Source organism: Phodopus roborovskii, unplaced genomic scaffold (genome assembly GCF_943737965.1).
Source record: "Phodopus roborovskii unplaced genomic scaffold, PHOROB, whole genome shotgun sequence".
NCBI lineage: Eukaryota > Metazoa > Chordata > Mammalia > Rodentia > Cricetidae > Phodopus > Phodopus roborovskii.
Window position 1 is genome coordinate 15,139,063 of NW_026126480.1, and position 12,607 is coordinate 15,151,669.

Sequence of the window (12,607 nt, forward strand, 5' to 3'; positions counted from 1 at the left end):
CTATTTTGAAGGTAAATGGAAGAGCTATAGATCAGGGAGAATTAGGAAGAAGGTGACTGGGATACTAAGGAGGAGTGGAGGAAGGGGAAACTACAGTCAAGATACAATGTATGAGAGGAAAATGCACTTTTAGGAAATATATGCTGTAAGTTTAAAAGAATGGCTAGAACTTAGAGGACACATTGAAGTTTTAAACAGAATAATGACTAATAGCACAAATGAGAGCAAATAACAAACAGAAAGGTGTTCCTGGAAAAATTTAGATAATTAAGTGAAAAAATACTGCACCAAAATTGTATTGTAATACATGCTCCAAAACAATGGTCCCAAATTGTTTACTGTTCATGAGTTTCTTGACAACTTTAAAATTCTTAACTTGTAACATAAAAAAACATTAAAATAAAGTACAATAATAACATGACAATAGCTATACAGGAAAACACAATATCAGCTATAGCACAAATGTTAACATCACTACTATTTTTGAATAACTTTAAACCCCTTTTCTTAATGATTTTATGTAGAGATGTTGAGACTTATGATTTACTACCCATAATATTCCTCTGAAAATTAAGGCTAAGAATTATAAGTTATGTTTCTAAGAAATCTGTTTTGTACATTTTATTCCTTTTGTGAGGCTGTTTTCATTCCTAAGTGGAGAGCTATAAATATTTAAAATCAGAGCTGTCAGTTAGTAAGAGTGTGAAAGTGAGATGAAGGATGGAGAAAAAGTTAAATTGGTACTATGTAATTTATAAGACCTTATTAACACCAAAACTATAAGACAGTAATAAATGTGGCTGTGAATTTGAAGGAGTAAAATAGCATGTGGGAAACTCTGAAATATTGCAGAAACCTTGGATATGGTAATAGATTCATGGTAGTAAATATTTTTCTAAATGTATTCCTACATACTCATCAAGTTTTTTCTACATTTTATAATAATCATGTTTTTTGTAATTATACCTCAATAATCATATTTTAAATTATTAGATAAATGTTGTACATAACATTTTATAATGTTTTATTGTAAATAATATAGATGTTTCAGGAGGGTTACATTAACAAAGGGATGTGACATGCCTTATCATATGTAGTTCATTTTTGTGTTTTCTGGACTTCTGCTTTTTGTTCAATGTTTTCTAGCAATTGTCAGACCAGATTGAACTAAAAGAAGCACACAGGAGAGGCAGGAAAGCATGATCATGTGACTTGAAAATAAATGAAGCATAAAATATATCTGATTCTTCCCATAAAATGCACCCTAAAATTTGACATCACTGGTAGAAAATCCATTTACAAAAGAAAAAAATTATATCTACCTCAGAGTTTTAAAGAAGATGCTAAGTTAGAAGATTATTTCTGTTACATAGTCATAATAATGTTGTTATTATTACTTGAGATTTAAGAAAGAGAGAATATGAATTAAAGAATATTTTCACATGACTTAAATAGTCTTCCTGTGGTAGTCATTATTTGTATTGTCTTGCATATCTCTGTTACCATCTCTAGGGTAGGGACCTGGGAAGCTGTGGAGTGTTGGACAATGCAGTACTGAAATTGCTTCTTTTGTAATTTAACTATGGGTAAGTGACTGAACACTCCAATTTCATATGCTGCTCATTTATTATGTGTTAAGTGGTTGAAGTAATTAGGATTTTGTGTTTATCACAAAATTGTTGTTTAGATGAACAAAAACAATGATAATGTCTGATCTATAATGATCATCAAAGGCTATTAAACCAAAACTATCAGTTTCATAATGAATTTAAGAAGATACATACATGTGCAATTGGCCATATAAGATATGAATTTTATGGGTAAATTAACTTGATACATAAAGAAAAGTAAAAATAACACAAAAGTTTAATTAAAAGTTAAAAACTTCAAACAGGTTTAAAAAATTATTCTGAGTGTATTTTCTTTGCATAATCTTGTGACTTTAACCACAGTGCTATAAAAGTCAATTGAACTGGCTTTAAAACAGCTATGAGAAAAGGAGTGGAGACATTTTATAATACATGAAGCATCATTAAAATGCACTTAGTACATTTGGCTACAATTACTTACCGAATTTCACCCTTTGCAAATCTGCAAATTGACTTTCAAATATACTCACAGCAGATCTAAGATCCTAGGTTCCCTTCAGGAACAATCTCTGAATCCTCACTCGTATCTGGTGAGTCTTGATACTGTATATAATGGGGTTCATCAAGGGTGGGAAAAGGATGTAGACGTTGCCCATGAGTACATGAACGAGTGGAGAGAGGTGCTTCCCAAAGCGGTGAACCATGGTCAGACCAATGATGGGGATGTAGAAAACCAACACAGCAGAGATGTGAGAAACACATGTCTGCAGAGACTTGATTCTCTCCTCGCTGGAAGCAATAGATAGGACTGTGTGCAGGATCATAATATATGAGATTAATATGAGTACTGAATCCAGCAACAGGTTGCTGATTACCAGGGCTAAACCATAGATGCTATTGAAACGGATGTCACCACAGGCCATTCGAATCAAGTCTTGGTGCAGGCAGAAAGAGTGAGAGAGGAAATGAGGCCGGCAGTAATTTAAGAACTTCAAGCGGATGATGACTGGAGGAATCAGCATAGAACTCCTACATAAGATGGCCCCTCCAATTTTCACAATTTTGTCATTGGTTAGGATGGAAGAATATCTTAAAGGATTGCAAATGGCAATGTAGCGGTCAAAGGACATGGCAAGAAGGACAGAGGACTCCATGAAGGACAATCCATGAATGAAATAAGACTGTGCAATGCAGGCATCAAGGCTTATTTCTTGAATGAAGCCCCAAAGGATGCCTAGCACAGTGTGAATAGTGGACAGCCCCATGCACAGGTCTGTGAGGGCTAACATGGCCAGGAAATAGAACATGGGCTGATGCAGGCTTGGCTCAGTCCGGATTACATGCAGCACCATACAGTTTCCCAGAAACACTGTCACATAGATGATGGAGAAGGGGACAGAGAGCCAGAGGTAATAAAGCTCTAAACCAGGGAAACCAGTCAAAACAAACCTGGAGCTGCTGGAGTTTGTGACAAAGAGAGCTGACATTGGTAGACGATTGAAAAAAACTTTGGAAGGCTTTTGCCTATCACATGACTTTCCAATGCTATGATTTCTAATAAAGTCTACCTGCTTATTGCAAGAAAACAAAATATTATAAAATTTCCATAAATAGAAAGATACATACGTAGTCCTTTGTTGTTTATCATCACAAAACGTGTTGTCTTGACACAGACACTTCAGGGCTAGTGTGGAGGGATGCCAGGAAACCTGGGAGATTTATGGAGGATCAGTAACACCCATGGGCTAATGGGATTTGGATCATGGGGAGTCTGCTGGGATCTGCTCAGTCCTAAAGGAGGACAGTGCTCAGTCACTCATTTTTTATGACCCTCAGAAGGATTCTCATGACTGATGTGACATCTGGGCTTTCCCCTTTTTTCAAGATCCAACAGATCATGACAGAACTGGAGTGTTTAAAACAATTTAACTTTTAATAATATAAACAACTATATATAAAACTATATATAAAACAACTATATATAAAAATAAGAAATCTTAGCAAAACCTGAATTTTCTGGTATGTACCATCATGATCAGATCTCTAAATTATTCAACTATGTAAACTTTACTTCTATTTTATTTTTCTATTTCTAGTGTTTTATTATGTAATGTTTAACTTTTTTAATGTTTTTATAATTTTTATTTAATTTTTTTCTTAGTTTACATATTGATCCCCGTTCCCTCTACCTCCCCATGCCCACCACAGATCCCCCCATTTAATTCCCCATCTACTCCCCAGGGAAGATGTTATGAGTAGGTTTTTCCTGCTGGTCTTGTCCCACAGCCACACCAGCCCGCACTGAGACTCTATATTAGACATAAAGCTATAGGCCAGTTACTTGTTTCTTATCGGCTAGTTCTGTCTTAATTATTAACCCATTTCTATTAATCTAAGTATTTCCAGGTGGTCTTATCTTACTGGAGAGAGGGGCTGACATTCTTCTCTCTATCCTCCATCTTGGATCTCCTCCCTCCTACTTCCTCTCTCCTCCTACTCTCCTAGTCCCACCTATCTTGCTTTGCTATTGGCCAACAGTGCTTTATTCATGAATCAATAAAGGAAACATATTTACAGAATGACATCTCCCATCATCTTCTCTTTTCTGTCTAAAATAAAAAGGATTTTAACCTTACCATAGCAAAATGTATAACAAAACAGTTATCAAATAAGAACCACAGTTAACATTTATTCTATTAACATTTAGCAAGATTTAAGAAAATATTTCATCATCTATTCTCTTTGTGAATCTGAAGTCCTATATGTAACTTATCTTTAATCCTAACTAAAGTAATCTATAACCATACCTATCTGTCTTCAACTCCTACAAAGACAACAGGATAGTATACACACTCTAGAAATGACAGAGACAACTCACTGCCTGGACAGTCACCTGAAGTTTTGTAATGTTCCATCTTCAGCCCATAGGCCATCGTGTTTCTGGCAGACTCCTCAGCAAAGCAGGAAACTTTAAACTGTCCATCTGTGTTGGCAGTTTGTCACTTTTCTCTGTGTCCTGCAGACTATCTGGCAGACTCCTCTATGAAGCAGGAACCCTGTAGCAATGTCCATCTTGTATCATTAGTCACTTTCCTGTGGGTCCTGAATGTCCAGTTAATACAGCATTATGTCAAACAGTCCAGACAAGAGCAGTATCATGTCCAAATGGCTAGTCTTGCCATATTGAAAGCAAATTCCATAACATGTTTCTTCAAGGTCCATCTTCCTTTCTGATGCTGGTGGTGTTGCCAGGAGGCAGGTGGTGTGCCTCACTGGCAAGAGAAACCCTAAACCATTTTAAATGCCATATTCTGTAAGTCTTTGAAAGGTTTGAAAAATGCCTATCCATCTCAAATACATCTCTGTGTATCTTGAAAACCTAACTAATTTAACTCTAAGTTTTGACTATCATAGGTAACTATCTATAATCTGTATTAAATTATACATTACATTTTTAAATGAGCTATATAAACACAATACCTAAACAAAAGGAGAAATATACATATCACAAAATTGACCTCAAATTTTATCAATAAATGAAAATCCATTTTCAAACAAAGAGATGAATATCTCTATACCATAATCCCCTTTTTACCTTTAAAAGAATAGGTTGTGATTATTAACCATTTATAACCAAGCCCATTTAAATGACAACAAACATTTATAAACAATATTTGGGAATTTGGGTGTCATTCTTTCCAAACTGCTTCCTGCTGGTAGGGGGCACTGTAATGGGGAATCCAAAGGAGATGCAGAAATCCTGGCTGTAATCTGTAAAGTTGCCTTGTCCCAACTATTTTGAATGTTGGATCACCTGGGACTCTGTTTCAGGGAGTCTTGCTTGATCAAACCACATTAGTCTAGAAGGAATCCTCAGCTTTTCATTTTCTGTGAAAACAAAATTAGAAATCCTTTTCCCCAGTAACTTGTCCTTAGACTTAAATTTTGAAGTCAAAGCATTTTTTTTTTTTTTTTTATTTTTCAAGATGATAAATTTTATTTTCTCAGGGGAGGCTTATGTAGGACCGTGGGCAGGATATGAGCAGGGTTTGAGCGTAGCCAGGGCATGGGCACTGGCACATAGGCAGAGTGAGAAGGTCAGTTGAAGGAATGCCCTGAGTTGTTTAGCTAACCTGTAATTGGCTGTAAATTGCAGCAGGAGAGATAGCCCTGAGCTGGTTAGCTACTCTTTAGGTGGCTGTTAAACTGCAGCAGGAAAGAGAGCCCTGAGCTATTCTTTAACTGGCTGTGAGACCACAAGCCTGTACCTTGGAATGTTCTGCTGAACATTCTGTTTATTTCTTTAAGAGGCAGTAATTTTCTGCCTGAGAGACCCAAGGTTGTGAGGATGGTGATGATCCCCAACAGTACTAGGCATGGAATGACTCATTGTGACACTGGTGTCCACTTGCTGTGGGTCAAACTATTCTTCCCAGGCTGCTCTATATGAGACACTTGACTTCTAAAGACCTTTAGACTAATATTCAAATATTCTCTACCTGTAATCGCATTGATTTTTGTCTATGTCTATTCTACCTTACCCCTAAATAGGAGTTAAGACTATTGTACATTAATAAATTAGCATGAAAGGGAAGCTTATTATTTTAAAGAGATTTTGGTATTTTAATCTGTGGGTGCTGACATGTGGAATAACATATTTAATTAGTAAAGAAAAACAGTGTGCTTAAGGAAATGCAGGCATCTGGGAAATACATTTGGTATTTCAGTGCTTTACTAATTTGTATGTGAGCCTCAGTATATCATTTATTTCTCTGGCTTAAATTGTTGATTTGTAAAATGAACTATTGTGTAATAAAATTTGAAATATGCCAGTGTATCCATCTGAGCATGATGTAGTAAAACTTAAATTCAACAAAAAGCAAATCTATAGTGATTAAACTGGTCTGAACCTGATTGAACTGGCTGAACCAGTCTGAACCGGTTTGAACCAGATAGAGCCGGTCTAAACCAGCTCTAACTGGTCTGAACTCGATAAAACTTGTTTAAACCGGTCTGAACCTGATAGACCCAGTTTGATCCTGTCTAAACCGGCCTGAACCAGATAAAACAGGTCTGAGCTGGATGAAACAGGTCTGTACTGGATAGAACTGGTCTGAACCAGATAGAACCGGATTTTTAAAATATATAAATTGAATTAATCCAGCAATATTTCTTTTAACAGTTGTTATTATTTCCTCAGCAGTGAAACAATTTAAAGATAACAAAACAGCATATAGTATCAAAAGTTCCTCTGTGCTTTCCATCTTTACGTGGCTTTTTTATTTCTCTATTTCTTCTACTATTTTTTAATTTTTTAGGACAGGGTTTCTCTGTTTAACTTTTATCTGTCCTGGAATTAACTCTATACCAGGCTTACTTTGCAATCACAAAGATCTGCTCGCCTCTGTCTCCCGAGTACTGGACTTAAAGGTATGTGCCACCATTTACTTCTTCTTTTTTTTTTTTTCTTTTTCTTTTCTTTTTTCTTTTCTTTTCTTTTCTTTTCTTTCTTTTTTATTTATTTATTTATTTATTTATTTATTTGCTTTTACAAGCACGTTTTATTTATTGTTTAGAGAAAAACTTCTACTTCTAATCGTTTCACTATGCTGTCCTGTATCAAATATTTCTTTTTTTTTTTTTTTCACTTCTATTTTTCTGTGAATATCTCTCTTCTGAATATCATGGTATTTTTATTTGTTAATTTTTCACATGAAAGATAATATTTTAAACTATATAGTTCGAAACAAACATTTCATAACATACATCTTAGCTGTGCTTTTGTTATCTATTTATGGACAAAAGACATATATGCTTAAAATAATGCAACCATAATAGAAAACAACAATAACCAAAAAAAGTTTGTACCTGGCCTTCTGTATAAATATGTCTTCCATATTAACCACAAAGAAGAGCATGCATGCATGCAATTATATAGTTATACATGTTTATGAGTTAACATACATTCTATTTCTTAATTATGAAATTTTCTAAATTATCAAAATTTGCAAAAATAATTTAAGGTTTCAGAGTTAATAGAAGCTCCATAGAAGAAAATATTTCTATGGTGTGAAATGTAAAACTTTCCGAAGTTTGATGATTAAATTTTTTGTACAAGTCCAATATTTTACATACACATACATGCTTACACACATGCACACACACACACACACACACACACACACACACACACGAGGGAGAGAGAGAGAGAGAGAGAAAGAGAGGTATGTTTGTTTGAGACAGGGTTTCTTCTCTGTGTGTAGTACTGGCTGTCCTGGGTCTCTTTCAATAGGTCAGACCTCAAACTCACAGAGGTCTACCTACCCCTGTCTCTAAATTCTGGGGTAAAGAAGTATGCCATTATCACCTGGCCAATATTTTTATTTTTTGGTTGTGAGCCTAGCTTTTAACAGCTGAGCCATTTCTCCAGCCCCGTCCAATACTTTTAAATAGTAAGAAATTTTCGAGTCTTATATTCACCTGAGTTTCTTTTAGCCTCAGGAGAAAGCTCATTATCTAGATAGTACCTTTGAGAGAGGACAGCTTCCTAAGACAGAAAAAGTGAAAACTAACCATCAAGTGTATTTATTGTATTTATGTATTATTCTCTTAGAGAGATGCACTCAAAATGTCAGTGACTGACTAATGCAATGTTTATTTTTTTTTTCTAATATAAAGCTGTTACTATGATCATGAAATTAGATAGTTTAAAGTATGAGAGAAAATTTTCTGTTTTCTGTGAACATTTTTCCATGCACCAGTGAAAGCACTAGCTATTCCTTCTTGTGACATTGTATTCATGTTTCTAACAGAAATGTAATATATAGGGTACAGGCATCTGTCAAGACAAGGTGTCTCTTTGATACACTGCAAACTCTTTAGTTTTGGTGGAGTTTGTGTTCATTCCTATGCAAATAAAATGAACAATAGAAATGAATCTGTAATGCTGGACAACTGTATCAGAGTAGTGCCATAATATTTAATTTTATGCTCTTAACACATTTTCTGGGCCAGACACGTCTATAAAAATATGAATCATAGCCGGGCATTGGTGACACATGTCTTTAATCCCAGCACTTGGGAGGCAGAGGCAGGTTGATCTCTGTGAGTTCGAGGTCAGCCTGGTCTACAGAGATAGTTCAGGACAGGCTCCAAAACAATAATTTCTCAAAGAATAAACAATATGTCTGTCGATTTGCTACATAATTCCAAATTCCATGTCATAGCTGATATTGACAGTAAGGAAATTTAGGATTCCATAAGTTATTTCTACTTCCATTGTTCTGCAGTGCTATTCACAACAGCCATGGCATGGATATGCCAGCTTTTTACTACAGAGAAATTGATAGGGAAAGCAATGTATCCCAACAAAATTTAGTGTCATTCAGGCATAAGTAGGATGGAATGGTGGAGGGGCTTGGTCCTGCCTCAACTGAATGTGCCAGGTTGTGTTTACTCCCCATGGGAGGCCTTACTCTTTCTAAGGAGTGGATGGGAGATGGGTTGGGAAAAGGGGGGGGGGGAAGAAAGGAGGGGAAGGAAGGGAAACTGTGATTGATATGTAAAATGAATAAAAAGATTTAAAAAAGAAATGGTATAAACTCAGGAATAAATAAAGTTTTAAATGGCTAACATAGAAAACATTTCTTTGTAAATCATGATGAATCAAACAATTCATTGTGTTAAGCTGATAAAGCCATGCATAGAAAGATAACTTTTCCTTGGCAGCATTATGTTTTTAATAACATAGTATTTATTTGGGGGAAAAGGAGGTTAAAGAGGCTGATAATTGAGGTTGTAGAATAAATAAAAGTGAAAAATTTTTTTAAAAGTTATAACTTTCAAGCAATGTGTAATGTACAAAATATAGTTATTAAAATCTATATTACACACTGGAAATTATGTGTGATCAAGTTGCACACATTCATGCACCCAAACACACAAGCACACAAGATCACATAAATATAAATTGTAACTATGTACCTAATTGATAAATTACTTTCTTAATAGTATTGAGATATTTTTCCCAAACATGAACAGAGATATAAATAACAGTCAGCAAGAGAAAATCTATGAGGAAATAAAAACAGAATGTGATGTCATTTTTAAACTATTTTCAGCCATTCTGATTGGGGTAAGATGAAATCTGAAGTAATTTCCAATTGTATTTCTCTGAAGGCTGTTACTAAAAAATAAATGTATATAATTATATAAGGATACTATGTTGTGCCCAAATTCTGAACCCCAAAGTAAATAAGAGACCAATGCAAAAGCAAAAAGTCTTTTATTATTTAATGAGTTAACTTGGGTCTTCAGTCCCTGCAACATGGTGGGCAGGAGCAAAAAGGACCCAGGGGAATGGTGAGATGGGGAATTTATTAGGTAGAGCAAGGGGAGTATCTAGGGGTACACAAGAGTCCCATGACTGGTGCACTTCCAGGCTTGGTCAACCTATCCTGTGTTGATTGGTTAACTGGTTGCTATAGCCTATAGCACTGCATGCAACTTTTATGCCACTTTTACTATAAAGCACATCCAGAGCCCATAAAGCATGTACAGAGCCTGCCAGTTAACTTCTGATTGGTTCCTTACCACTTGAAGAGTATCTGATTAATGATTGGAGCAGGTCTGGCAAGGTTAGACATGTGCTGAGTCAGAGGCCTACATCTTTCTGGGTCTTTTCTGCATTCTGTCATGGCTGCTAAAGCCATAAGGGTCTGGTCCCTTCAACTACACATAAATATTTCTTAGTGTTTAATGTTATGTACTTTGTCTATTGTAGATTGCAATCCTCTATGGGGAATGTAGCTGGCAAAGAATTTTCCCATTTTGTAGGTGAGCCTCTCACTTGAATGATGGATTCCTTTGCTGTATTTATATGGTCAATTATTAGTCTTTGGGGGGTGGGCTTCATTCCATTGCAAAATTTATTAAGTTGAATGGGACAGTAAATGTTTTTTTTTATATAAATGGGTTTATGCTAGGTGATTTTGACCAACAGTACACTAATGTAAGGATGTGAGCACACTTGGGTGAGCTGAGCTATGCCTCTGTGGTTATGTAGGTCAGCTGGATTAAGACATTTTCACAAAACAATATGTTGAGCTTATAATGAGTTTGTTGGACATAACTGATGTCATCATAGGTCAGGAAGTATCTGTGCTCAGATGACCCTGGATTTCCAAGTCCAACTTTATTTGCTGTTACATGCCCTTCTAATGGACATAAAGATTCAATTCAGTACACACAAAGAGAGAGCTTACTTTCTAATTTTTTTCAATAATCTTTTTCTCCTTTGACTGAAAATAGATTTTTTTTTGCCTCACATACTATAACTTGATTATAGTTTCTTCTTTCTCCACTCTTCCCAGTTTCTACCATTTCCCCTCCCATCTACATCCATCTGCTCTCTGTCTCTCATTAGAAAATGTCAAGGCTTCTAAGAAAAAGTAATAAAGTAAAATTGGATAAAACAAAGACTATCACATCAGAATTGCACTAAACAAACAGAAGGAAACACATTGTTCACAAAGAAAACAGAAACACATTAGTTCACAGACTCAGGAATGTCGCAAACACACACACACACACACACACACACACACACACACACACACACACACACACACACACACACAATTTCTGATGCAGCATTATGAGACAAGGAATCTCCAAATATGCCATTGAGTTACTTTTCTCTTGGCCATGTACTGATAGGCAAGCAGCCTGCTCTTAAGACTACCTTTTCTCTTTAATGATACTGCCTTTGAGAAAACACAGTCTTCCTAAAGACTAAAGATGTTGAAGATTTCTTTGTTTTTCAACCATTTGTGTTTTCTCTTTAGAGAATTCTCTGCTTACACCTGACTTTTTGTCTGTAGAGTAAGAGTTCCAGTCTGTGTTACTATGGTATTTCTGTGTATGTGAAAGTGCTTGTCTCCCTGTATATATGTGTTTCTTGCCTGTCCCTCTTGGCTCCTGTTCTTATTTGTTTGATTTTCCTAAGTTGCTTGTTTTGGTTTTAGCTTAATGTATTTTTAGATGTGTGTTTATTTTCTAATGAGATAAAAAAGAAAGACAAATGTGAATGTAATGGGAGGATTTGAATGTAATGGGAGGTGAGAGGATTTTGGGAATTAAAGGAGGAGAAACTGTACTCAGAATATATTATATTAAAATCTATTTTCAATAAAAGAATGTGAGTCCTAAAAAATAGATAAAATTTTAAAAAAAAAGGAGCAAAGGGTGATGGGAGATGTCATTCTGTAAATATGTTTCTCTCACTGGTTAATGAGTAAAGCACTGTTGGCCAATAGGAAAGGAAGATAGGAGGGGTAGGAGACAAGGAGGAAAGAGGAAGTAGTAGGGAGGGGTCAACATGGAGACTGGAGAGAGCAGAACGCCCCTCCTGTAAGACGAGACATTGTGGAAATACTTAGATTAATAGAAGACAGAGCTAGCCAATAAGAAACACTAGTAACTGGTCTACAGCTTATATCTAATACAGAGTCTCTGTGTGTTATTTGGGGCTGGCACGGAAGTGTGACCAGTCTGGCAGAAAACCTACTCCTAACAAAAGGGGCCCTATGGGCATCGCCAAACAATTCATGATATTGCCAAAGCTGTTGGTTGCTCTCTACAAACAGAGGGCAAATCTCTGTTATAGAAGGCAATACCCACACAATTCATTGAAAATGGAGAATTTGAGCTAGAGTCAACCTAAGGCTTCACTCCTAATGACTACTGTTCATGGTAGCATGGATGGTACTCTGCATTCTCACGAAGCAAAAGGTAAACACCAAATCCACAAACTCTTCAATCTACAATGGTAATCTGATTGTAAGAGGTGCAATAGCGGCTCAATCTTGGGAAAGCAATGTATGATTGATTTAACACACACTTCATTATAGTGTGTGTTGTAATTTAGGAAAAGCAGAGAAAGATGCCATTTAACAGGGTTCAAACAGAGAGATTGAGAAGCAGGAGAGAGGAAATAGGGGCAGAGAGAGGGGGAGGGA

The 12,607-nt window shown here is 35.8% G+C and overlaps 1 protein-coding gene across 1 annotated transcript; it reads right to left on the bottom strand.

The window, feature by feature from the left end:
• Window positions 1-2,134: 2,134 nt before the first annotated feature.
• LOC127228070 (olfactory receptor 51V1) lies at window positions 2,135-3,076 on the bottom strand. Its single transcript, XM_051192508.1, has one exon. It carries the CDS (start codon window positions 3,074-3,076, stop codon window positions 2,135-2,137), a length of 942 nt encoding a protein of 313 aa, XP_051048465.1.
• Window positions 3,077-12,607: the final 9,531 nt, after the last annotated feature.